The sequence below is a fragment of the Ambystoma mexicanum genome, chromosome 14 (genome assembly GCF_040938575.1).
Source record: "Ambystoma mexicanum isolate Mex_15411 chromosome 14, UKY_AmexF1_1, whole genome shotgun sequence".
In the NCBI taxonomy this organism is placed as follows: Eukaryota; Metazoa; Chordata; class Amphibia; order Caudata; family Ambystomatidae; genus Ambystoma; species Ambystoma mexicanum.
The window spans coordinates 92077288-92104968 of NC_090940.1; the positions used below are offsets into that span (position 1 = coordinate 92077288).

General features: G+C 45.9%; 1 protein-coding gene across 1 annotated transcript in view; it reads right to left on the bottom strand.

Moving 5' to 3' along the window:
- SLC39A9 (solute carrier family 39 member 9) overlaps nucleotides 1-27681 on the bottom strand; it is a 304084-nt gene that overhangs the window by 42850 nt on the left and 233553 nt on the right. Inside the window, exon 6 of the mRNA XM_069638583.1 lies at nucleotides 9836-9970. Within this exon, the coding sequence (XP_069494684.1) occupies nucleotides 9836-9970 (135 nt within the window). The remainder of the gene's footprint in view (nucleotides 1-9835; nucleotides 9971-27681) is intronic.

The window sequence follows — 27681 nt, forward strand, 5'->3', positions numbered from 1 at the left end:
CGAATTCTCCCTCATACGGTGCCAAAACTGTTTTCACTTTCAATAGCCAAAATTGGACGATTTGTGAAGGGCTTTTTTGGAAACGTGTGCTTCGAATCCCACTTGGAACACCAATTCAAGCTCTATGAATGGATCTTGGCCCAACGTCCCTCAAAGCAATTGTCACATGAAAACTTAAGCCCCCTATCGAAAATGCATGGATCCACCAAAAAAAAGTAGTTTTACATTCATTAATGAGGCTTTAACCAAAAACCATGAGCCGACAACACAAGAATGGCAAACCATATGCCAAGAAGTCCACAAAGATCTGAACGAAACAGACAAATCACTTTGCGAAAATCCAGATGAAATGAAAAAGAAACTTTTATATAAGAGACTGGATTAACACACAAAGTGACAGACAGAAGTTAACACGATATATCGAACACCCTTTCATGAAAGTCGAAAACTAAACACAATTCCAAAATAACTGGCAATCTTTCCAAATGCTCTATTTAGAGATGATTTAAGATTTTGTCTGAATCTTTTCCCAACTGGCGATATTGTCAAATCAAGATCGAACGCTACTTCACCATGCAGATTATGTCATATACGAGAGACAGAAGAATCACTAAAACATGGTTTTACATTGTCCTATAGTTTCTATCAGAGTCCGACTAACGACTGAGATTACTTCCAATTACGTTGGCAGAACGACAGAGGACTGGTGATTACTTTTACTCAGAGGCCAATGTGTACGCACTTCATTAGCGCTGGTGAAACTTTGCAGGCAATATTCAAGAAAATTGACGATTACAAAACAAACCCACCATAAACTGAATACACTCTACGCTTGACTGTATAATAACATTAACAGAGTACTGTTCAGCAAATTACACGAGCTTGTGTGTGGGCTGGAGCATCCTATGAGGTTGTCTCTATTACTTGCACTTCTTCTCAAAAATGTTGCTGCTTGTAGATGTCCTTTCTTTGCCATGCTTTTCTGTTGTATACATTTATTTGAACTGTAAAGGATGTGACAGTACATTTAACTGGAATAGTGTGATTCTAGCTGTAACTTAGGCAAAAGGTTTGTAACTAATAAACCAAATAAAGCCCAATTAAAAAAAAATAATAAAATAGGTTCCTTTCTTACTTTGAAATACATTGTGCCTTTCTTAAAAGTGTATAATTGAGTTATGCTTTCCTAGAACAGCTTTAGAGCAGTTCTAAAATAGTCAAAATACTTACCTTAGAAACGGTTTTGTACACTTCTGAAAAGTATACTGGTCTAACTACCCATTAGGTAGCAGGTAGTTCTGCACCAATAGGTTGATACTAGCTGGAAATACATGGAGACTTTCTTAAACTGCTTGGCTTTTGCCTTCCCTGAATTGCTTAGTGCATTCTAAAATCGTTACTGAGTGTCCATACTTATTGATTAGCTTAAGGCCCCTCCAGAAAGTAGGAGTTACTTTACCAGCTCTGAACTGCGTTCTTAAAAGTAATGCAGGTGGTGTAACTGTATCCTTTCAGGAAGGAAGAAAGTTGCACATGTTGCAAGATAGACTTGACTAACAGGGTTGGTTTATTAAGTGATTCTGCAATTGAATAACACTGTATGATCTGACTAGTAGGGGCTACTAGCCTTGTATTACTTACTGTAATCTAAAAGTAACTGACCTGGTCTTATTCCCCGAGAATAACAGATTGCTATCCTGAATGTAGAACCTTAGGGTTGACTCATCTGAACTTGCTTAATGCTCCTCTAAATAATGTTATACCTTGGTTTGTCTACCATAGGCACTGCAGTGGTTTTTTATATGCATTTATAATTTATGTGAATAGTACTTCCTTCCACGATTCATCTTGCATGCTGTATTTAAAATAAACCATTTTGTATACAATACTTTGTGTATCAGTGTTTCTTTGAACCATATGTATGCTACAATTTCTTTTTTCTGAGCTACGGCCCTCTCTGCCTCCCAAGAGTAGCCTTGCTGCTCTGGCCTTGCTACCCCATCTCAGGTGGTACAGACTTATACTAAGAGTTGGAGATTCTGTATTGCCTAGGTTGTATGGTTTTATGAAGGCCTTTGTTGGGATTTAGAAAAAACATCCCAACACGCTGCTAGCACCATCCCAGTTAACCCTCAATCTACCTTTATCTACCATACCAGCTAATTTCACTCCCAACAAAACAGGCAAATACTCCCAAGAAAAAAGAACCAGGGATCAGAAGTACCACCAATTAATAGGTAGGAAAAAAAAGACCCATACCAGTCACCGGCCTGCTCCCTTCTTCCACCCACACAACTCTAAGAATATGTTCAATCAGGGATACCAGCAGAAAAGTGCCACAGGGACGAGTGCCAATGTTAGTTCCCGATCTGAAAAGGAACTAGGTTTCTAGGTTTTTTCCCAATGTGCACACATTACACACAAAAGAAAAACTGTTTGAGTAAATATATATTTACCCGCCTAAATAAATAGCCCCATTGAAAGTGAGACCTCATTTTTGTATCCCTAAAAATAATTGTACTCCCCAATATAAAATGGGGCGTAAAATACTTCACTTCAAAATCTAATCCACTATACATGGTGGAGAAAGGGAGGGATATAGAAAGAGGATAGTGAACGGAGGATAGCACAGGGGCAAAGCGCTGGTCTTGGAAGCAAGACCACGCAGAGCAACAGAGGTTCGAATCCCGTATCGATGCTTCAAAACCAAACTGTTACGGTATTAGGCGGGTTATAAAGTAAAAAAACACAATTAAATTAAATAGTGGTGGGGGTTGTGAGGAAGGGTGGGGTGCTAAGGTGGTGTAAAGGCATACTATCGCCTGTCAACAAAAATAAACCCGAAATTCCAGCGGAGGCATTTTTACCTGAGGAATACAATTGTTGGCAAATTCACATGGAACCAAACGATAATGTACCCCAGTGCCACCCAGTGTCATCAAAGGATTGATTAAATGATCTCATGTTGTGAACCTTGAGATCTTTGTCGTCTTTATTGGGTTGACATCATAGTCAGCCCCCCTTTGATCTTCCAGTTTCATTTTCTTCTTTGGTTTTGTCTAGTTTATCATCCATGGTCTCACCAAACAAAAAATGTTGGCCATCAAATGGCAAATCAGTTTTTTTGGCATGTGTTTTTGGGTCGCTATCCGAAACCCCTTGCCACGAATGTCTCTTTATATCCAACACTGCTGATGCCAGTCTACCAGCTGTTTCTGCTGTATGAAGACTTGCAATAATCGTAATGTTTTACGTAAACTGGCCTTCTTCCCAATTGGATTGAGCTTTCGTCTCTGGCAATAGAATAATGATGTCCTGCATTTCATCCAGTTTCCTGCAGTCAAAACTATAGAAGCTGCAATTTTAAATGTGGTATGCTGCTAAGGTGGAAACTTTGTGTCCTACTGAACACAACTTTTCCTTTCTCTGTTGGGTGGTGCTTTGGAGGAAAAAGCCAACAATGAAAGAAAATCTATTTCTAGCTCTAAGTACTGTGCTGAAGTCAGGGAAAGGATGGACTCCCACTATGGTATGGGCTTGTGGAACAGGTGCTCATTTCTTTTCAACTCTTGGGTTATCGGACCTTAGGGCCTTTGTGCCACCTTGCTTTTTTCAGACAGAAATGGCATTATTTGGTACTTCTTTAGAGACCAATAATGGACCAGGTCAGTGCTCGGTTTCTGGACTACCTGAAACAGGATTTTCGGACTGTCTGGTCAAAATCCACATTGCAGCCAGAGGGTGTCTGTTGCTGGGCAGATGTTGGACAGACAGTTGCCCAAGATTTGACAGCCTCTGCCTGTTTGAACAGTGCACATCATTACCATTGGAGGGCTGGGAACTTTAGCAGCCTGGATTTAGGAAATAAGCAGCGGGTCGGGAGCCATTCTGAAGTTGCCCATTGGAACCAAGATCTGTAGACTGAAGACACCATGAAGGAATGCCGGAGGACTGGAGTTGCGGACAATCAATGCCAAAACTATACACTGGACTGGATGTATGCGATTTGACCGTGGCAGACCGTGGCAGAATCCCCCACCGCCCGCCCCCTTACCTTTTGCTTCTCAGTTTCCTTCTGGCCCTGCAGCATCAGTTCGGTCCCTCTTATGTAGGTCGAATCCAACGCTGCAGGGTCTGCTTTTCTCTTTTTTCACGTCCCCGGTCTGCAGTCTTCAGTAAGCATGCGACACCCCCGCCACCCCCAAAGACAATCACTACCGAACATAGGGGGAGGGGAGGGGCTGGGGGAGGGGGGGTGGGGGGGGTGTACACCCCTGCAACCCATGTTCGGTATTGATTACCAAATTTGTTCAAATGTATTCGATCAAATGGTACTGGCCGAATTCGGACAGATTTACATTATGATCAATTAAATTCAAACACATTGGATAATACCACTGGACTACCCCTGGATCATCTTTTTGCAACAAGGAAACCCTCATCTGGCACCTCCTGCCCCTAGACCGGAGGGCCTAATCATTCTGAAGTTTTGTACAGCCATCTTGCTCCTTTCTAGACCTCGGAAGTGCTGCTGGAACTCTCCAGGGCATGGACCATGCTCGGAGGATACGCTGCTGCTGCTGCCTAGACACCTTCACTTGGAGGCAGAAAACAACTCTGCAGATCCTTTCCTTGCAGAACTCTAACCTGGTTGCTTGTTGCTCTCCAATGTGTGGGATCTACCTGGAGCTTGTGTTCTATAGCCCTGGAGCCTAGCTGACCCTATGCGGGCCAACCAAAGCAATTCATTGTGCCCAAAGTGTTATTGGGGTCAGTTTGTCTTGTGAAAGACCAAACTTCCGCTAGCCCGGAATCAAGCCAGACATCAAAAACAACAACTCCACCAGCAACCCCGGAACTCCTGAAACTGTTCCAAAGGCATGAGTAGTTGTCCCCTATGTACATGGGTGTTGGTTTCCATAATTAGGAGTTTGGTGGTGGTTGTATAACACCATTTAATCTCATCTGTTGCCATAGGGATTCAACAAGAGTAAAGTCATATCCCGGCAACTACCCTTACCAGACTATGGGCAGTGGAGTTCTGGTCTCCTATTCCTTCCCAGGGACTGCAGAGTTTTTAAGAATCGGGAGTTGCACCATCAAATTGGGGGAAACCCGTTAACTCAAGGTTTATGCGTAAACCCAATAGTAAAAGTATAAAGAACTTTCCTATATGGTTTTGTTACACTTAATTTCACTGTGCGTATAAATAGCAAATGTTCCTTTCTTAGTAAAAGTCTTTTTGCTATCTGTACCCATTTCAAAATCATATACTATGCTTAGATGGCAGGATAGGCATAGTATGTGAACCTAAACATATTAACAAGCCCCAAAAATGTATAGTGCAGTTTTCACTCAGAAGTAAGGGGAGGTTTACTTTTAAAGCATGGGTTTTTTAATAAACATTACTTCTGTATACATCTCCGTGGACATTCAATTACATGTTAACTTTATTTGATGTTAACTGTAACTGAGCCCAAACCCTTGAACTCCTAAATCGAAGTCTTACTGCTGAGCCTAAGCTACCTAAAGAGTTTGGCTAACCCAAAATGTGACAAGCCCCTGCAGGTCTACTCACTCCAGTGTTCGTTCTGAGAAAATCTCTTGACAAGGTCCATCTAGGTGACAATGCATAGGGGGTGTCAAACGATGTTGGAGGAGGGTTGGGGGAAAACACATTTTCAAGAGATGCGCCAGAGATTTGGAATGCTGTCCGCTTCTTTAAAACACAATGCACCAACAGTCACTTTCCCAACTTGTTGCTAGCCCCATCTATTCAGATTTGGTGTCACCTTTAAAATGTGGTTCTTAAAAGGCTATTTGTTCAATTTTTTTTTATTCTGAACATTGTTTTGTGACCCACTTGGGTAGGTGGATAGGGTATTCTAACACTTTCAAAAGGAAATTGTATTGAAAGTTAAAAATGAATATGAAAAGCAGGGCACCAGCAACAGGGCAGAAGCCAAACAGACTGCAACCAATACACAGAATGGGATAAAAGAACTTGCTTGCTAAAAGAGGTTTGGGTGATCTCCGCGTTAAGGCTCAAAGGGGCGGTGAGATTGCAAGTTTTTGAAACAGTCTCCAAAAGGACGTATTAAAAGCCTAACATGATTTTGTATGGCAATGCTGGCTTTGGAAACAAATTAGGTGTTGTCACGCAATGCCTGTAGACCATATTCTTTGAGGTGAGCATTGGCTGTCACAGTGAAAGGCGTGGCAGCCAGCATATTTTACAGAACCTTTACATCACAAAATCTAGCACTTTACTGAGGTGTAAGATTTTAGGACAAGCATTTTCCAGATGGAAACAGGCTAGCCAGCTAACCATACAATATAGAGATGTGTAAGCTATGTCGGGAGGCCGACATTGAAACCACAAAACACAATGTTTATATGTGCTAGCCTGGAAAACATTCAACACAAAATTATGAAATCGTAGAATAGGATGATTTGCTATGAACCTACTATTTGTTTGGCAGATTTTAATGGGAGGGAATGATGTAAATGTTATGTATCAGATGGTCACATTTTATAATGTATGTATGTATGGACATTTTACGTTACTTTTTGCAGGGGATTTTATATTGATGAAGGTATGTTGATCCTCCTATGAACTCATACTGATATTTATTGTTTTTTAAGTGCGGTTACAAATATTGTAATTTTATTGTGCGATAAATTGATGTGATGCGTTTATACACAAAGCCGATTTTGGCTGTAAGTATATTGTAAATAAAATGTAGAGAATTGACCAGGAAAATTAAACAGATGACTGGGTCAAATTTTGGACACAGCCTCGACAGACCAAGCAATACAAATACTAATTTCAGGCCCACTTGTTGGCAATGCACGCATTTCTACAATAATTTACTTAAAGTGCCAATAACCTGAGCTTTTCTCAGTGCATGCATTAAAGCCCACTTCCAAAATGGACGTCCGCGTCCACACCAGAAAAGCCATCGCCTTGCATCATCCTTGGACTATTCACCAGAATCCCTTTCAAGCGGAGGCCTTGGCTACCAATAAAATACATTTCTCACTTTCAGGCCTGGCTGTGTAAGCCAGCAAGCTATTTGCAGAAGGACATTCTGTTCATTAAAAATAAACAGGGAGGTTCACACGTCGGTTCACTTTATGCCCAGTGGATCAACAACACCCATTTGAGCTCTACAGTGTTAACAGATTTCTATCAAACGCTCATTATTTGATATTTTTGCAGTAAGGACATCGACCTATGGACGACGTTAAGGACTTGATAACCATTGAAAAAACGAATGTAATACTCTTTTTTTTTTGTAGAATAGCAATACCACCATTAGGGGCCGGCACATCTAGACTATCCCTTGCAGGTCAAGGAGAGGGGGTGTTGCGTGGTGTATAACTTTATACACTAATGTTACGGAGAATTCTCAGAAATGTGCCAATTCCCTTATACCTTAGAGACCCCCAGCTCTTTTGCTGGACTTTAGGGCTTTTTATCACCATCTTATAATTTTAATGTTATTTATTCTCTGTGTTTCTTTTTGACTTTAGAGTCTGACAAACTCCATAGGCATCATCTTTACATTGTGGCACACAGCAACTTCAGTGCAGTGGCACAGGGAAGTCTCCTGGATTTCCCAAAGGTTTAAATACCTTCTCTTGGTAAAACTACTATTTCCAAGAGCAGTGAAGTGAAATTGACTTTACTTACAATTTGTAACTTTCTAAGACCCAGCACACACTATCTTACCATAGGGTGCTGGAGGGGTTAATTAGTATTCGCCTTTGTCTAGTTTGTAATGAAACATTTTTTATGTTACTCTTCCTACAGTTAATGGCTGGTGGCAGTGGTTTACTTTTTACTACCATTGTGTGTTTTCACTGTATGCTGCGTTTGCAGCGATGTTGAGGCACCCATGGGTGCCTATTTCGTCAAAATGCCCCCGGTCTTTTTTTGCCATTTTCTCCTGGAAAGGTCCTTCTTGAGAGTTACTCTGCGCGCCAAACCAGGTTTGGTCTCTTGGTTTGTTTTGTCTTTGCTGGGATTCACGAGTGAAGCCCGCCTCTTGCCCGGTGAAGCCCTGCTGCTTTGCTGAAGCTCTGAATTCGCCTCAACTAGAGAAGCCCTGCAAGGAGGACTTCTCCCTTTCAGTTGGTGGGACCAATCAACTCCAAAGTAAGCCCGTCTGGACATCCTCTCAAAGCTGGTTGCATTTCCACTGCAGTTGCTGCTGGACCCGAAGAGCCATGGAGAAGAACACCAGATTGTGTGCGTTGCTTTTAAGTCGGACCTGAGCGCTAGGAAGATCCTCCGGACTTCCCTGATGCAGAACTGACCAAGCCTGAGCCACCTCAACAGAGTGCTGGACCCCAGAAGAAAGGAAAGTCTGAAGTGGTATCCAAAAACCGCAGTGTTGCTATTTGCTGCCAGACGCAAGGAGCTGAAACACTGAAGGACCGCTGAATTGAAGTTTGCCCATTGCTGCCGCTGACCATCCCATTGCAAAGTAAGAGTCCCCAGACCCTCTTGTCCCCACGACGGAGGCCCAGGAACAACAGAATCTGCAGAGCTGCACAGGAACAGAAGCCAGCTGGAACTTTTTCTTCTAAACAGAGGTACTGTAAAGTGTAAGAACTTACCTCTTGTTGTGTAGCCTTACTTGCTCAGTTGAGACCCGTCTTGGTTACCTTGCGGAGTTGCTAAAAATGTGCCCTTCACAAGCCTCCCAGCTTGTGGCCCTTCAAGTGTTCTATTTTCTACAAACATTGTGCAAGACGTTTTACCTACCTGCAAAGAAGATCTTCAGCTCCCCTTGACATTGTGCAATTAGCATTGGCTGTCCTGGCTCCCTGCGAGAGTCCCCTTTACCTCTGACTTTGTGCTTTGGTAGGTGCCCGTTTATGAGTTATTTTTTTAACTTTTGTTTTATTCCTCTATTCTACCTTTTTCACCTAACTCAGTATTGCTCTAAATATACTAGGGACAAATCAATGTCCATAGTGTCCTAGCTCTAAATCACCTGCGGGTGTAGGAAGTGTGTGCGCCCTCCCCCATGGGTTGTCCACTGATTTAGAGAAACTAAGAGTGTGTTTTGAAGTATATTTAAGTGTTACATGTTTTGCTCCCTTTCTGAAGAAGGCTTATATAACTGACTGAAATAAATTAATAAATATTTATCAAGAAACCTTGAGTGTAAGTGTTTATTTGGATAACTATATTGTGAAACTCTTGTCACATTACTGCTCACATTGACCCCTCTTGAGATGAGCCTAGCTGCTCAACCACATGATCAACCTGTGTAGTTCAGACTTATACCAAAGGGTGGGTCCCTATTGTCAGGAGGTCAAGGTTATTGTAGTGCACCCAAAGGGTACTGCATACAATCTTGCCTAACAATGAACATCTTCTTTATTCTGCCTAGAGGCATCTTGAAAAAAAGAACACTAGTATAGCGTCTAGCATCGTCCGGGCCTCCGAGTCAGGTGACCGGAGCCCAGGAGGGTGGAATGGTCACATGAGCAAAGTTACTGTGAAGTTGCAAGAGGCTCGAATAAGGCAGTTCACGTTACATGATATTCCTGTGTGGGTGTGTCCCTTGCGCTCTGCTGTGCTGCGCCCCTGATAGAGGTGCGCCTTCAGGGAAACTACAACTAGGAAAACTTACCAGAGGTAAAACAGGTAAAAACTGGGATTCACGGCTGTAAACCCATCAGGTGTGATCGGGTAAAAGGCACTACGTTATTAACCTCGTTTAATTTTCCAAATGACTACCGTGGTAACATTCAGAAATCAGTTTTAAAGCAGAGGTTACATCCCACACCAGCCATCGAACATCCCGGTCAGCTTTACCTTGCTCAGGCCGAGGTAGGTCAACATGGACAGGGCCGGTGCAGCCAAAGCGAAGACCAGCAGGTGCTTCCTAATCCGGTTGCGCTCCAGTCCAGCATGCATGAGGAAGGAGACCAGGCCGAACGCAGCTGGTGCCTGAAAGCAGATAAACATTTGCATCATTTCTCATCCTGCATAGAGGTACATATCGTTGCATTTAGTGGTGTCCCATGGAAGGTCAGAGAAAACCAAAGCAACACCAAACTAGTCTCCCTAAGCTTGCAGGTCCCTCCTTCATCCTAAAAGGCACAGAAAATGTTCCTACATGATGAACTCCTTTAAGATGCAAATAGAATGAATAACGTTTGCAAATGTAATGATACAATACATGCTTGACACCACAGTGGAGCTGCTGTACCTATATTATTTGTAAGTCACGGAGACTATTCAGTTGTCTGCAGTATCCTTGCTGATAGTCATGGGTTCTAAACCCTGCGGGAAAGACTCAGCATTTTAACCCTCTCAGCTAAATTATATAATAAAGCAAGTTCCGATTTTGGCAAACACACATGAAACAGATCTGTAAGAGCTTTGGATATGTGAATAGATGGTGAACCTCTTGCTTTACCAATACTTCAATTGAACTTATTATACCGAGGACAAAAATATATAATCAAGGTGGCAATGTCATGCTAAGAAGCCAGCCATGTTACTGAATAAGGAAATAATGACCTGTAATATTAAGCCTCTAGTAGGAGTACCTTTATATTAATCCTACACCTGCAATCTCACTGCATGAGCCGGATTCAGGACACACTTTAGTAGAAATATTCTATTTTGAAATACAGCCAGTGTGCAATTAGGCAGCATGATTTCTTTTTTATTTTAAAAAAAAAGTCACAATCACTGCATTCATATTTGCTCTGACACAGCAGAGCCGAAGTTTAAACACAAAAGGAAAGAAGAAATGATTGACATGTTCATAGAAAACCAATGTTGGTCACAGCCACAAAATAAAGTTAAGTCTGCTGAGCAAAAGGGCTCCCTTATTAGCCGTCAGTAATGCTGCATTGCCAAGACGCTGATCTGACAGGTATTTTAGTGCATAATGTAGACAGGCACTATGGAATATTAGGATTATTGGTAGGTATCTCCGATACGATGTTCATGTCACATCATAAACAGGAAGAGAATAGAAAACACCAATCTCATTTTGTGGTGGCAATGGCTGGTACTTTTTCAGGACCTTCGTACTAATAACAAGGCAAACAGCTTGTCCGAAGAAAGAAATGGTGGCTTCCAGCTATCCAAGCACGTTGTGTAGCAAAGCATGACTCCGCTTAGCATCTGAATCCAGCCAGTAATGTTATGTAAAAGTATGCCTGCGCCTCAGGGGGGCTGCTCGGCCAATATCTGCATAAGGGAACATTTCTCAGTACTGGAGCCCTGTGTTCTGGCTCTACCTGGAAGGGGCCCATGTGCTTTCTCATAAGAGTGAATAATGCATGAGGGGAATCCATCCAGAGTTCAGATTCTTTAGATGCTGGCAGGTCTGGATTAATTGGCCCATAACTTCCAAAGACCTTTTTTGTTTTTTCTTCTGTCATTCATTCTATGTTAATAAAACAAATGCTTTCTGGAAGTTTCCTTTGTGGGTAACGTGTGTGTTCAGGAGAAGGATGATTGCAAAAAGAAGGTGGATGAGAAATGGTGGGATTTGCGCAGAAATCAAAAACCTGTCTGGGGTCCCCGTAGACCTCCAGGATTCGTAGCTGCCCTGCCCTACACACTTTATTATTTAAGAAATAAAGTAAGAAAAACAGGATAGGTTATGAATGCTACTTATTCTAATATTGCAACTAGAAAAGCTACTGCACATGCAAGTCGTAGTCGTAGCAAATCTACTCCGGGAGATGTTCAAAGGGAAACTCTGCTAACCAAGAATGAATGAGGTTACCCCCCTACGAGGGGACAGGGGCGTCTTTCTAATGGCAGGGTAAACATTTTGTCAGACCTTCCTAATACTTCCTCACAGTGCAGTGTAAGGAAAGCGTCTTCATTTTTCAGACTTCCCATCTCCTTCTATAGGAAACCCAGCCTGCCGACAGTTTGTGTGATCCCGGCCCGATTTTTGCGATGTCTTTTTAACCTCACTCGCATGCATAACTTGTTTTGTATTAGGGACACTGGCAAGTCCCTAACGCTACCATGTGCAGAGGGACACAGTCCTACATTACATCTATGGCGTGACACTACTGATTCCCCTTATGGACAGTGGTGTCGAAGAAACTTCCTTCCTCTTTTTTCCTTTATGGACATTTATTTAATGTTCAATGTAGCCCAGACAGACTGGTGGCAGTGAAAACCAAAGTCTACATTTTTTAGATGCACCCCTGGGCAACCCTTCAGTTTTATGACGGGTACGCCATTTCACCACTACAGTATCTAAAATGGCCTTTATGGTTTTCCGACAGCTCATTTTGATTACTGGCTTCTCTCTCCCAGGTTCGAACTTCCCAGTCTTCAGCTAATGCAAGTCCTTTGCTTTTCATGCATCTCAGCTGGGTCCTTCTGCTCTTAGTTCCCACTCTTCACAGTATTCTCTATTTGCTATATTGAAGTGATCAGCATTACTCCTTTCTTCTTCTTGATTTGTGTCGGGTTCTAATATTGGAAGTTGTATTACAATAGCAAACAGTGGTCTGTGCAGCTTGGGTCTTCCGAGGCAGTGATGGACTGAGGGGTTCATAGGAAAGGGGGGGTAGGGAGTTCCTTCACAGAACATAAGTCCTTGTCCCCAAAAGGATAGTCTCTCCCGGGGAGATCCCGCTGACCGCCACCCCTAGGGGGAAGGTTGCATAGTGGGCTCACCTCCCTAGTCTCACAGAGAATGGCTCCCCTAAGATCCTGTGAGTCCTCACAATATGTACGAAAGTTTTAAGAAGCAGGTCCTGCAGCGTGATGGAATGGGTATCTTCATCTAATACCCTTATTAAATTCATAAAGAAAAGCAACAGTTTACTAAAATTGCCTTGTACTGCACTTCTATTTTCACATCAGATAAATCTTTTTGTTAATAAAATCATTTTATCATTCATGGAATATTTGGTCAAATGTCATTTAAGTAATCCTCTTATAGACCTGCCCTAAACCAACATTGTTGCATGTCCCTAGTGTTTCAACAGATCTGCTTTATCAAGGTTAATGTCCTTAGAGCGGTGACAAACAGTGATTCTTCCTTTCTGATAAAACTGCATGGGATTGTTCCCACAATGTGTTTTTTAAAACTAATGTTGAGTTGGTCACTTATAATTGGAGAAGTGCAGTTAAATTCTTAAATCCATTTCTTGTTTACCGACATGCAGAACGCGGCGGATGGAGGGTGCCTCGCTTTACACGTCTTAGAGGATGGAAACATGCTACACAAAGAATCCAGAAATTGAATACCAATTTAACTGCATATTTATAAGAAAGGAAGAATAAACACAAGCAATAATCATCTTGTCTAGAATAATCTCTCTACTAAGGTGAAACCCTCATCTATCTTACTCCCTTAGGGTCTTTCTAAGGATACACTATTCCAGTGTTCCCACAGCGATTGTTTTAATGACTCAAGGTGGTGCGGGTGTTTCCTCCAACACTCTCCTCCTTGCTCCTTACGCCCCTTCACAGTCTATTCCCTACCTACTTCTACTTCCGCCCTCATCTCCAGCCTCGTATTTTCCCACCTACTCACACCTCACTCGATCCTGCCTTCTCACTCAGATTTCCCTCTGTTCCTGGCCCTTCCCTTACATCTCATCTCTCATACCACTTCTGTCCTCTAATCATCTCACACTCCTCTTACTCCCATCTACTTCCTTCCCCCATTACCATCTAACCTCCAAACGGCTCAACTCCTGCCACTCCCTTGTCTCTGACTCACTCACTCACTCTCCCTCCCTCCCTCTACCAGTCACTCCCCTCTTCCCTATCACCCTCCACACTCTCCCTTCTCTCATCACCTACCTCTTACACCCCGCCTATCTTACACACTATTTCCACTAGATACCACTCTCCTTCACACACACTGCTTGCCTGGCCTCCTATCCATTCTCCCACACAATGACAACTTCTCCACAAAGGTTTCAGTGCTCCACTCCACCTTTGATCCTCATGGTCTCTTCTACCTCCACACTCCTGACCTCACCTGCACATCGTGTACACACTGTGGCTCCCAAGTCCGACCTTTAAACTTTTTCCCCACCCACAACTGGTGCATGTTCCACTGGCCCAATCCGAGACTGTCTTTTCCCCCTTTGTAGGGGGTGCTGCAGTTTAAAAAAAAAAAAAAAACCTTAGCCGCACACTTCTGTTTTGCAGCAATTTCCAAACGTGGCATTTAGGGTCGTTACTGGAAGGTGGGTTGGTGCTCTGCTCGTTTCAGGCTGCAGGGAGTACCGACTCCATTCTTTGGCAGGCACCATGTTGTTAGAGTCTATACGGAAGCTGTCTGGTTTCTCCAGCAGCCCGCTGGTTTACTTGGTCTGAAAAAGCATGCTGGTGGTGGTCCGGGTAGTCTGAAATGACACAAAGAACTCCGGCCAGAATTGAGGGTGCACGCCACTGGATGATTGAAAGTGGTACTGGTCATGACATTCATGCACACAGAGGGGGTTCAAAGACTAGGGCCCTCCCAACTCTGTTACCCCACCCCTGGAGAAGGGCTGGATCTGGCATACGCCCTGGTGGGCTTCCTACCCCAGGCTGGTAGGAGTTCCCGTTTCCCCCTAAACCCCCCCCCAAAACCCCCTGCCCCGAAAGGTTCAAGCCCCCTGACGCAATCACAAAAGGGAGTGGTGAGGTATGAGCTAGTCTAGATAAAGTTTCTGGAAGATTTTAAAGAGGTTTGACAGTATGAGCGCAACATAGCAGTCTGGACAGAGAAACAGTAGATCAACAACTATTAAAACACACGGATAAATGAACACCTATCAAGGCAATGACCTTGAAACAACTAAACAGAAGGGCCCATCTGGGTTAGGGATGAGGGAAAGATTAATGAAGTAATGATACATAATGAAATGGTAGGGATTATTGATGGCAGATTTCCCAACATCATTGTACTGCCGCAATAAGGCTCAATCCCCTGATAATACCGACACCCTGGTCCTATTGCCCTCACCAGAGGTCGGGGGGGGGGGGGGGTTAATGCCTACAGGCCAAAGAGGTTTCAAATAACACTCAAAAGGGAAAAAGGGAAACCCATTTGCTTTCAAAGCATTTCCCAGCTATATGGTACCCAACAGGCTTCTTTGATTTCAAGTCAAGCCTCAGGTATGCAGCACCTAACGCAATACCTTACGCTCCCAGTACACGTCTTCGCTTTCAAACAAACAATTTCCCAGGGATAGAACATGCAGCTCCCTTCTCTACGTTACACAATATCCCAGGGATCTGGGGCTCACCCCACTTCTCTACTCTACCAGCGATCATTTCCCTCTTTTCACGTGTCCTTGGATTCAGGCTGAAGGTGCTGAGCCCAGTGCCATGCTGGTCTCCTCTGAAGACCTACCCCCCCCCCCTGCCCCCCCCACCCCTCCCAAGACCCCTCCCAAGCAGATGAGCACAGAGACCAGCCCTGTTCTGGTGGTTTTACATGACTCCAACCACCAACTTCAGCAGGGTCTCCAGGATATGGGAACCGGGCGTCCCCTGCATCACTTCTGAAACAGTAAAGGTACGCAAGTGTTTTCTCATGGTCTACTCCAACCCCCAATCATTGCATTAATGCCAGCAGGACTTCCTTCTGACTCACCTGCAGTCTCTGGGTTAAGGCCCCAATAATATAACTTCCAGGAGTTGGTCTCGGTAAACTCCTTGGATAAAGCCCCCAGCAAATTCCTAGGCTCCCTTCTGTGTACTCTTCATTGGGTCTCCCTTAGGGGCTGCTCTGTAGCACACCACTCTAATGTGCCAGGTGTGAGGGAGGTATCTGCCTGTGTCTGGAGTACATAGTCCACAGCAGACTGTGCAATACTCATCCTCCTAAGTCTGGACTCAGCCAGCGGATAGGTAGACGCCACCAGCAAGCTCGTCATCGCCTTCTTGGCTGTTCTCATCCAGCGCCTGGGTAGAAGCCTGCAGTGGCTCTGCCCACTTTCATGGCTGGTCTTTACTGGGACCAGCACAGAAGCCCCTACAAGGCTAAGTTATATGGCTTTGAGTGTAGAACCCTTTGGGTATCGTGCATGCGATGGATGGGGATGCAGAATAACTGATACCAAATAATCGAACCAACTCAGGAAATTTGCAAAGTTTGCTGCTTTGTCAACAATTATCTAAAACAGGGAGTTACAACGGACATCAATGGACGTTCGCTCGAGCTCTTGGTGAATTTCACATAAAAACACATTTAAATACAAAAGATTTGTCATAGGTGACATCACACTACGTGTTAAATGAGAAAAACCTACTTGGGGGCTGTGATGGGCTCAAGGGGAACATCCAAGTATACTTTCTATATGGGCTGGATTGGATATCTACTGTCAGGTGGACAACTTATGCCTACCTCTAAAACACGTCATCTTCAACACTATTAAGTACACAGTATATCATTGGTCTTCAAACTATAAGGCTCTTCGTTATGGTATCAGGTAATATTATCCCCACCAAAAATATCGTCGTATATATGGTCGAATGAAACGCCAGAGGCAATATTTTTGGGGGGATCATTTGTGGGAACAGGGGTTGCAGGGGTGTCCCCCACATATTATTTTAAAATAATGGGGGTTTCTAGGGGTGTCCCCCGCAGTTTGCATGCCTCAATATCGCCGCATAAATATGGCGATATTTTTGGATAGCAATATTTTTGCCGGGATATTAACATATGGAACCGAGTTATACAGCCCTCTACAAATGGTTAGCACAATTGTGCCATGTCTGGAACATTCAGTTCACTTAGCAGCACGTAAGCTCAGACCTAGGTGCCAGGAGGTGGACATGACTACCTCCCCACCCAATTAGCCCATCATCTCTCATCACCCATGCCTTCTGCCATGAAGATTGTCTTTGAACTTGTCCTTGCAGAGTATTCTTTTCTCTGGGAACATAAGGCTCCATGCCCAACTCCATTTCCATCCTTGGCTCACGTGACAGGAGACCACGATTAGGTCAATTTTGCAGAAAACTTTTCACGCTTGGTGTTCTTTCTTTGCACCTTAACAAGGGATGATTCGGATTCTCACTTTCACCGCCTTTGAGAATAAATAACTGGCCTTGGCTGCCTCACCTTTGACATTAGGCCAGACAGCCTTGCCATTCATTTCCACGATCTCAGCTTATTCTTGCTGTGACAGTTCTCGGCCTTTCCTCTCCATGGATGCTGGTGTCAAGCATGGCACAATCTCAGGCTTCCAACATATAGGCGGTAGGGGGGGGCAGGATTTCCTACAGAGGCATGTAACTGCTCCTGTACAGCTTAGCAGATCTATAAAATGAACACAGGCTACCCCAGTGAAATGCTTTTGACGCTGGTGCGCCATGCATTCTGGTGCGCTCGGAGTCATAATAGATATTTGCTCCATGCCTCAGTGAACGCTGCACTTGCCGTGAACTGTATAGAGAGTTTCAGCATCGTTAGCATTATTTTACTGGAAAACATGTTTTCAACATTATTCGCTGCGTATGCTGGTTTGCATTGCTCATCCAAGGACACGGGGCGCAAGTAGACGACGATCCATAGGGGGCACGGTCAAATTTGAGGATAAGTTACAGTTGTTTTTCTTGCTGTTTTTGGGAAAGGGAGGGCACTCCGGTCGGAGGCAAGCAGTAAACCACCAATGCGCAGATGCTCACGCCAGAAGGTTGGAGAAAATGCCTTTGCGGAGTGCTTATAATGCAGTACTCTGGAAAGGTCAGACATAATCAAAGGCCACAGTCAGAGGGGGGACACTTTGCTCCAGGCTTGTTGGTTGATGTGCTCTCTGCCTGGCTGTTTCAAGGGCCTTCCAGCCACTTATGGTAAGATGAAGATGTTTAATGCAGTTGCACAATAGTGATGTATTCTCTTTATATTACTGTCTTTTCTGTGATTTATTCATGTTGCAATTTATTCATTTATGTAGGCCTTTTATGAATAAATAGCTGTATAAGAATCTTCTAACTGCGTGTGTATGTGCGATTCATTGCCTACCTGCGTCCAAGGTTTGCCCTTCAGCGTACTGGTGATAAAAAAGGTATACGTCTGTCTGTGCACTTTTTGGCAAGCAATACACCCGCCCTAACACACATCAATAGGTAGATGTAAGTTTTGGATTGTGCTTAAGTAATACACTGATCAGCTTCAGGAGCCGTGGTCAGGACTGAGAGCAGAAGTCCATGTCATTATTTATTATTATTATTTAATATACTTAATAGCCTTTCGGCTTTTGTATATACATCACTGAAAGAACAACAACAAAAAAAATTACAAATCACAAATTTTTACACAGTACACAATTTTAGACTAAAATTCCTAATTCTTATTTAAAATATGCTTATACTTGCATAGTGTCATCAATTCCATCACATAATTAATATTTATAACAATTTAAAATCTCAACAATTCGAAGATAAAATGAAACTATAAAATACATGAGATTAATATGTCCTTCCATAAAGGACTTGCATACATAGGAGGCATCATTAACATCCAATAGATTATCAAAGGATTTTTAACATTTTTACACGGACAGAGACTCTCACATACAAATACAAGTGATCTAGGGCTTCAATTGCTTCACAACCACAGACGACAAAATCTCATGGCTCGCCACACACGAAAGCGTGCCCCCTTGTCCGCAAGAGCTTCTGAATGGTTAAACTTCAACATTAAGTATGTTCTTATTGTCATAGGACTGGGATAAGCATGAACATACTCTGGCACAGATATCCGATTTTGTCTATACCAACAGAACGGGCCACTATGCGATTTAGTTGCTAACTCAATGGTATGATATTCATGGAAATACGCTGCTAATTTCCTGTTTAGCCAGCTTTTAAAACAGGCATAGCTATGATGTCCAACAGAATGCCTACTACCATTGGTCCATTTTGTATATGTGGTCTTTATTTTGCCCAACGTGCCCAACGTACCCATCGTTCCACTACCATTGGCACTAAAGAAAGCTTGGACATATATGTTACAACAATTGAATTGTTAGCAAGCCTTCTCAAGTTCTCATAGCACATCATGACACTTCTGGTGTATTCTTTTTCATCATTTTTCTCATCAAAAAATGTTTATTGAAGAGTGCTCATTTTTACAAATCAAACACATTTTTTCTTGTGTATTCTAATATGGCGCATTTCTTGTCAAATTCAAGATATGCACTGTGGCAACCGCATTAATTTACGAAGTATAACAGCTTCATACCTATTTATCTTTGCTAGATAGCGATATCCCCATATTTCTATTGCATAAAGGAGCATAGCACAAATGTTGCCCGTATATAGCATTAAAACCGCATAAGTAGAATGACTAGCATTTCTAGTAATGATGAAGCTGATGGCATTAGCTGATGTATTGCATCTTGCTTTGAGCGCTGACCAATGTTGCAACCATGTAAGTTTTTAATCTATAATCACTCAAGATATTTATAACAGCAGACCTGTTTAAGTGACACAGTGTTGATATTCCAGGCATGTTTCTTGGTTTTTTTCTTGTCTGGAATACCATAACTTTGCTCTTATTGATATTGATCCATTGAAATCTGCATATGCAGCCAGTGCATTCAACATCTTCTGAAGGCCTGTCGGAGTATAGTCGAATAGCAAATCAGCATATGCCAGCCACCCTATAGATGATATTGCAGCTTTAACTGGCCATGTCCCCTGGTTTTCAACCTCATGCTGCATGTCAGCTAGGTAGAAGTTAAACAGTATTGCTGTCACTATGCAACCCTGTTTAACCCCACAGTATGTTGGAATCGAGCATGACGACTTCCCTAAGACATCCAATTGGATATGCACAGAGGTCTCTGAATAGAGAAGCATGAGCATTCTTGGAAGACCCGGGGGGGATCCTCCAAGATGAAAGCTTTCTCCATAGGCGCTTTCTCAATATAGTATCGAACACGGCCGAAAAATCAATGAAGGCACAATACAGATTCGATGCACGGGATTTCCAGGAAAATTCGATGGCCGATGTCAAAACTATTACATTGTTTGTGGCGCTAGCACATTCCCTGAAACCAATCTGATTGGGTGGCACGATATTCTTCTGTATCCATTTATTTAGTTCCATAAGCAATACACGTGCAAATATTTTCAATGGAACATCGAGCATAGCCAGCATCCTGAAATGTCCAGGATTATACCATGCTCCCTTTCTATAAATTGCTAGAATATGCCTTTCATGCCAGCTCTTAGGGACAATCCCAGTAGTTCCAATTTCATCAAACAGCATGAGAAGCGCAGTGGCCCATAATTCTGACTGCATTTTCAACAGTCCGGCCCAGGTGCGCACAAGTTATCTAGCCGTTCTATAATAACTTATATCTAATAGCGAGGCCTTGCACGACCATGTTTCCATAGGCATGGGGAAAGTCTCTCCATTTTTTTCACCTTGTCCCAAAGTAGCACTAATGTGTGCGCACCACCTCTCCTCAGATAGGTCTCACTTTTTTGCGTTCCGTAGTATATTCCATACAAAGGTGGATTTTTTTGATTGTACTAGCTCAGCAAGCTGTTTCCATCTGTTATTTTCACATGTATGCTTATGGAGTCTAACCCAGCGGCGATATCTATTCTTTATAACATTGACACTTACCGCTAATGGGCCAGCGACTAGCCCTGCCTCAGCAAGTGAGAGGGCCATACCAATATCCCTACGCATTTTCTTTTTCTCAAGGGTAATCGCCTTGTCTTTATAGAGTCTACATTGATTCTCTTTATTTGATCTTTAAAGGGTGATTTTATAGACACAGGTCTGTTGCACTTGTTTGCTTATTACTATAATCATTATGGTAAAGAGAGACGTTAACTGTTTAATAATGTGTATCAGTCAATGATCCTTCAACAATGAATTTTGGTAATAATACCTTAGCCAAAGTGTTTGCTGCCTCAAGGTTTTACAGATGCCATTGTATTCAAGTGTGGCCTTCGTTTATACTTAATTGGCCACCTTGGGCATATGCATGCAATTTGGTGTTTACGGCTGGTATTGTCAGACGATAACATAGCGGCATATGGTCGCTTTCATCTCTATACACTATGCCCATATCCTTTATCTAATTGAATCCCTTCGCATTTGCAAACACATAGTCAAGTGTTGTTGCCGAACTCCCTGCTATTCTAGTTGATGACATTTTAGTATCACATGGGGCGTTACCATTTAACCATTGAAAGCCATAAGATTCAAACAATGTATGCCGTGGTTTACCTTGTTTATTGTGATCAGGCCTTTTCATTGGTGCTGATCTCTTGTCACTTAAATGAAGATTTTCAGTATTTATATTACTAATTTTAGCATTGAAATCTCCAACAATCCATATTGGATAATTACCATTACACTGATGGATAATATGTGTAACTACATCTATATTATCTTTGGTAAACACCATATTTGGAGGATCATATAGATTTATCAGAATTATTAGTTTAGTTTGGTAAGACAACCTAGCCACTTGTACATTTAAGGTTGATTCCTTGAGTCTGGCTACTATCCAAGGCAAATTAAACAGCGATAATTAGCCCACCATTCAGACGGCATTTATTCTGCTGGTTGCCATTGCCAATAACCATTTTCAGTTAAATTTGTTATGCTTTTCCGGGCAATCACTGCACAATTCATTCATTAATGTTACATTCTTTTGCGCAATTTTCCCCATTAACTATTTGACTAGCCATTTTCAAGGGCAAATCTTTACAGCCAGGTGTTTCTTCTATTACTTGCTCTGCTACTTTGGTCTGGTTAGAGGCGTCACATGGCTGAGCCACTGGGTTACGCATTTTCACTGTGGGTATTAATACCATCTTACAAATGTAACCTAATTTTAATAGTTCTACTTCGTACTTTGTAACATACTCCAAAGTGGAATCCGAGGAAACCCATACATTTGTAATATATTTCCCTAATGCCTCGATCTGGTCAACTATTTTTATGATAAGATATGACATTTATAACACGCCTATACACAAGTTTTTCAAGGCGCGACGAGGCAAGGGAGGGGGAACGGACGGAAGACAGACAACAATCTTATTCGGCCAGGTGTCATTCAATTCGTGCAAGTGCAAGGGAAGGGGGAAAGAAAAGTGCGGGGGGGGGGGGGGGGAGTGCAGTACATGGGAATAATAAATAAGATAAAGAAAATAGCGGCCAGCTGGTGGCAGTGCAGGGTGAGTGCAGACATAAGTGCTGGTGTGGGGGGAGGCAGGGGGGGAGGGACTGTAGGGATACAGAAAACAGTCCCCAGGTGCAGGGGTTGCCAGGAAGCCAGTGCAGGCATGCAACTGGGAGGGCTAGGGCCCGATATCAGATGGGTGACCAGGTAACCAGTGCAGTCTCAGTATCAGCCAAGATTTCAGCAGGGGAGAGGGGAGAGAAAGCAGAAGCAAAGAGGAAGGTTTTCAGATGCTTCCGGAACTGGAGATGGTTCTCCTCGAGTTTCAGGGCGGCAAGGAGGCAGCTCCAGAGGGAGGCCCCAGCCGAAGATGGAACAAGTTACTTACCTGTAACTGTTGTTCTCCAGCATGGGTCTGGCATGGATTCACATGCTCATGAATATTCCCCGTCGTCAGGCTGGGAATCCTCGGTAAAGAAAAAAAATCAGTTTCAGTTTTGTTTCTGATCTGTCTTTCTTAGTAGTAACCAATCACTGATCTCTGGGTCATACTGGCCCCCAGCCAATGACTGCCCTCTCCCTAAGCCCCGCCTCTGGCAGCCATCCTCAGATTTGGTAGCACGCAAAGTGGCAGTATGACCAAGTGAAGAGCCGCAGTGGGGTAGGTGGGAGGGTTCGCATGTGAATCCATGCCAGACCCATGCTGGAGAACAACAGTTACAGGTAAGTAACTTGTTGCTTCTCCAGCATGGGGTCTGGCATGGATTCACATGCTCATGAATAAAAGAATACATAGCAGTATACACATGCACAACCACGGGAGGTGGCAAAGGCTCAACATTAAGCATTACATCCAAAACTCAACATTAAGCAATTCTTACCTCCTCACCAGGCTCACCTTAGGCGAACAGGTTGCGCAGCACTGCTTGGCCGACCCTGGACTCCTCCCTGGAGTCCCGATCGATGCAGTAGAATCTTGTGAAGGTGTGCGTAGACCACCACGTAGCAGCCCTGCAGATGTCCAGCAGGGGCACACCAGACAGGAACGCTATAGTAGCAGCAATCGCTCTGGTCGAATGGGCTCTCGGACGGCCGGGCACCTTGGGCATGAAGGAGGGGTGCGTCCTCAGCACCACCCTCGTGTCATGAAAAGTCAAGTATGGAGGCTTGCAAGATAGGGCCTGGATCTCTCCCACTCGTCATGCGGAAGTGATGGCCACGAGGAACGCTGTCTTCCATGACAGGAACTTCAAAGGTGCCGAATGCATAGGCTCGAATGGGGGCCCCCCCCATGAGCTTGGTCAGCACCACATTAAGCTCCCACGCCGGGGCAGGAGCCTTCACCGGCGGGAACGATCGGAATAGTCCCTTCATAAATTCCTTCACCAGGCGATGAGACCACAAGGACGCCCGTCCCGTAGTCCTGGAATATCGGGAGATGGCAGCCAGATGTATTTTGATGGAGGCGTGAGCCAGTCCAGCTTTGGCCAGCGACAGTAGTTACGGCAGTACTTGAGGGGCCGTAATCCGCAGAGGGTTAATCTTCTGTGCACGGCACCAGACGGAGAACCTCTTCCACTTATGACCGTAACACGAGAGTTGAGGACGCCCTGGCTTTTGCAAGAACCTCTCTGCAGTCAGCCGGGATATCGGACCCTCCAAACTCTAGTGCTGCAGGAGCCAGGCCTGCAAGTTCAGCGACTGTGGGTCGCGATGGAGAATGGCACCTCCTTCTCTGGAGAGAAGATCCGTGTCCGCCGGCAGCTTGACTGGTGGGGACGTTGACAAGTCCAGAAGGTCCGGGAACCAGATCTGCCTCGGCCACGCCGGTGCGACGAGGATCATTCTGCACCTGGACTTCTTGAGCTGGTTGATAAGGCGGAGCAGCAACGGCAACGGAGGGAACGCGCATAGACACAGGCCGTCCCATGGGAACGAGAAAGCATCGCCCATGCTCCTCGGCTGCGGGAACCTGCTGGCGAACCTCTGGCACTTGGAGTTCGTTGCAAACAGGTCTATCTGGGGTTTGCCCCATCATTGGAAGAGCCGATCCACTCGATCCTGGCGTAGTTCCCACTGGTGGCACGAGCGCAGCTCCCTGCTGAGTGAGTCGGCGATGGTGTTTTTTATTCCTGCCAAGTGGAAGGGAAACAGAAACATCCCCGGGGCGACGGCCCTGTGCCGCAGATCCTGGGCCTCCTGGGATAGGGCTGGGGATCTGGTACCCCCTTGCTTCCGTATGTAGAACATCGTGGTGATGTTGTCGGTGAAGATACTCAGCACTTTGTCCTTGAGGGACGGAAGAAACGACTTTAGCGCCCAGAACACTGCTCGGAGCTCCAGAATGTTGATGTGGAGAGACCTCTCCTCCGGGAGCCAAAGGCCTCTTGCGTGGAGTTCTCCGGTGTGGGCCCCCCCCCCCCCCCAACCGTCCAGAAAGGCGTCCGTCGTCACCGTCTCCTGAAACGCCGGGGTTTGAAAGTCCGTGTCTGTAGTGAGGTGAACACGGGTACCCCACCATAGGATCGCCCGACGGAACTCCTCGTCGAGAGGGATCCTATCCTCAAAGCAGCCCGTCGCCTGAAACCAGCGGGCATCGAGGAACTCCTGTAGTGGACGCATTCGAAGTCTGCAAAGGGGTACAAGATAGATGCATGAGGATATTCATCCCGAGAAGGGACTTGATGGACCTCACCCTGGCAACGTCGTGGCTAACAGGCGCCACACCATGCCCAGGATGGTCTTGGTCCTCTCCTCCGACGGGGAGGCCAATTGCCCCACTGTATCGAGCTTCGCTCCCAGAAACAGTGCTACTTGCGATGGAACTAGGTGGGATTTGGGGTAGTTGATGGCGAACACCAGTTCTGTGAGCAACCGGACGGTCCTCGCTGTATGTTCGACAGCGAGTTCCCTTGTCCTTGCCCAGATTAGCCAGTCGTCCAGGTAGGGGTAGACGTGGATCCCCTGCAGGCGTAGCCGTGCCGCCACTGGTGCCAGGCACTTGGTGAATACCCTGGGTGCCAACTTTAATCCGAACGGTAGGGCTCTGAATTGGTAGTGGCGTCCCTGAACCACGAACCTGAGAAACTTCCTGTGCCCTTTTAGAATGGGGATGTGGAAGTAAGCATCCTCCAGGTCCAACGACGATAGGAAGTCGCCTTCCTCCAGCGTCCTAGCACATGCTGGAGGGTGACCATCCTGAACTTCTGTGCCTTGATGCATTTGTTTAACCGACGCAGGTCCAGGATGGGGCGCCAAACGCCTGTCTTCTTTCTGACGAGGAAGTACCTTGAGTACACTCCGGAGCCCCGGAGCCTCCTGGGGACGAGCTTGATGGCACCTTTCCTGAGCATCGCCCTTACCTCCAACAGCAGTTAAGGGACGTGATTCTCCTTCCTGGCCGCGGGAGGAATGCGAGGGCACTTCTTTTGGAATTCCAGCGAGTGCCCGTTGGCCAGGGTGTACAACACCCAACGGTCGGTGGAGATGGACTCCCACACGCTGACGAACTTCGTCAGCCGGCCTCCCACCGGGGTGCTTCGGTGGGAGGCCTCCTTGGTGACGATGTCGGGATCCCCCTTGCTTGCCGCGACCTCTGTAGGCCTCCTGGGAAGAGGAGCGGGCCGCCTGGCGGTAAGTGGAGGAGCCACCGCTGGATCCTTTGGAGGCACCCTGTCTGCCTCCGGAGCTCCGAAAGGGCTGTCGCTGTTGAAGCACCCCTAGGGCCCGGGCCGTCTCAGAGTCGGACTTGATGGCCTGTAGAGACTCGTCCACCGCCTTACCAAAAAGGTTGTTGCCGTCGAACGGTATGCCCAACACTCTGGTCTGGAAGTCCTGGCGAAAGTCTGTCGCCTTGAGCCATCCTCGTCGTGGGAGGCAAACTCCGTTGCCCAATTGGCAAAATCCGGTATCGGCAATGTCCATTGCCACCGTTATGGCGTGATCCGACGCCACCTCGCCTTCCTGCAGAATTTCTAGGGCCTCTCCCTCTTGTCAGGTAGGAAGTCTAGCAGGGGAGCTAACTTGAACCAGAGCTCCCCGTCGTAGCGGGCCGCGATCGTTAAGGCATTGGCCGCCTTAATGGTCGTCGCCGCCGACGAGATGACTCGTCGTCCCATGGAGTCCAACTTCTTGCCCTCGCTGTCCGGCGGGGAAGTGGCAGTTGAAGCTGCCGCACCCGCTGCTTTCTTCTTAGCCACTGCCGAGACGACAGAGTCCGCGTGGGCTGGGCCCTGAGGCACAAGGGGGCGGCATCGGGGACTCGTTACTACTTCTCGTACCTGTCCCTCTTGGCGGGTGCCATGGAAGGGTTCTTGAGGACAGCAAGCCCCTCGTCCCAGATGTCGTCAAGCAAAGGCACTGCAAGGACCTTCTTCCTCTTGGCCTCTCGTCGTTGGTAAAGAAACCCTTCCTTTTTCTGCTCTTCAGGGCAGAGCTGGAAGAGCTTGGATGCCCTGGTTATCATGGCGTGGAAGGAGCCAATTTCGTCGGCTGGAGAAGCCCGCGGGGGGGGGGGGGGGTGATGACGGGATGTCCGCTGTGTCATCACCGCCATCGTTGTCGTCCGTCCCCGCCGCTGTATACGTCGCCGTATCATCCTCTCTAGGGTCCGGTGAGGGGGATGAGGGGTCCACCAGACTCACGGGCATGAAGGGCGGAGAGGGGTGGACTGTCCTCCGCTTGTTCGGAGGGTTTCCTGACGGGCCTGGTTCTGGATCCTCCGTCGGGGTCCGTGGTAATCTCGTCCTTATCTCACTACATAAGGATTGGATCGCCAACAAAATGGCCGCTGAGCTATCCTGGGGCTCGGGCAATGGCTGCGACAGACGGGATGGCCGCTCCACTGGGCCCTCTTCGTCATCGTCGCTATCTTCGATCACGTCAGCGGGGACCTCCCCCTGGGATCGAACCTTCTCGAACCTCTCGTTGAGGCCTATGAACCTCTCTTTGAGGCCCTTCTCGGTTTCCACCAGCTCCTCCTCAGAGGCCGATTCCGAGTCTGTAATGGCCACCGGCCACCCCACTTCCTCTTTTTCTGCCGGGGACTTCATGGGGGTCTTAACGATGGGCTGGAAAGAGGATTCCCTCCGTGGTGGCACGGATACTCTGGGCCCAGAGGCCGTTTCCACTGGCGTAGTCTCAGCCGGCTACGCCACGGTCGCAGCTACCACTTCGATAGAGGCATTTGCCGGCTGGATCAAAGCCCTCACCACCTTAGGTGTGTCCTGGGCCTTCGCCTGGGGGGGGGGGGGGGGGGGGTCAACGCCTCGCTCCCCCTTCGAGATCGACCGGGTGCGCTCCAGCAGTTTACCCGGGTTTTCGGACTTCCTCTTCCCCGAACCAGAGCGCTGGCTCGTGGTTGAACGTGCCGGGGAAGTCTCGCCCTGCCTGGCAGCCGAAGAGCCCGACCTTTCGGCGCTCCCGGTGCCCGCAGACTCGTGGTGCTTGGCCTTCTGTTGGGCCCCCGTCGCCGGGGCGCCCTCACAGGACTTAGAAGCCCGCTCAGACTTTCTTCGCCTTCTCACCTGCTGTGCCCTTCTGCAGCCAGGCGGCGAGGTGGGAACG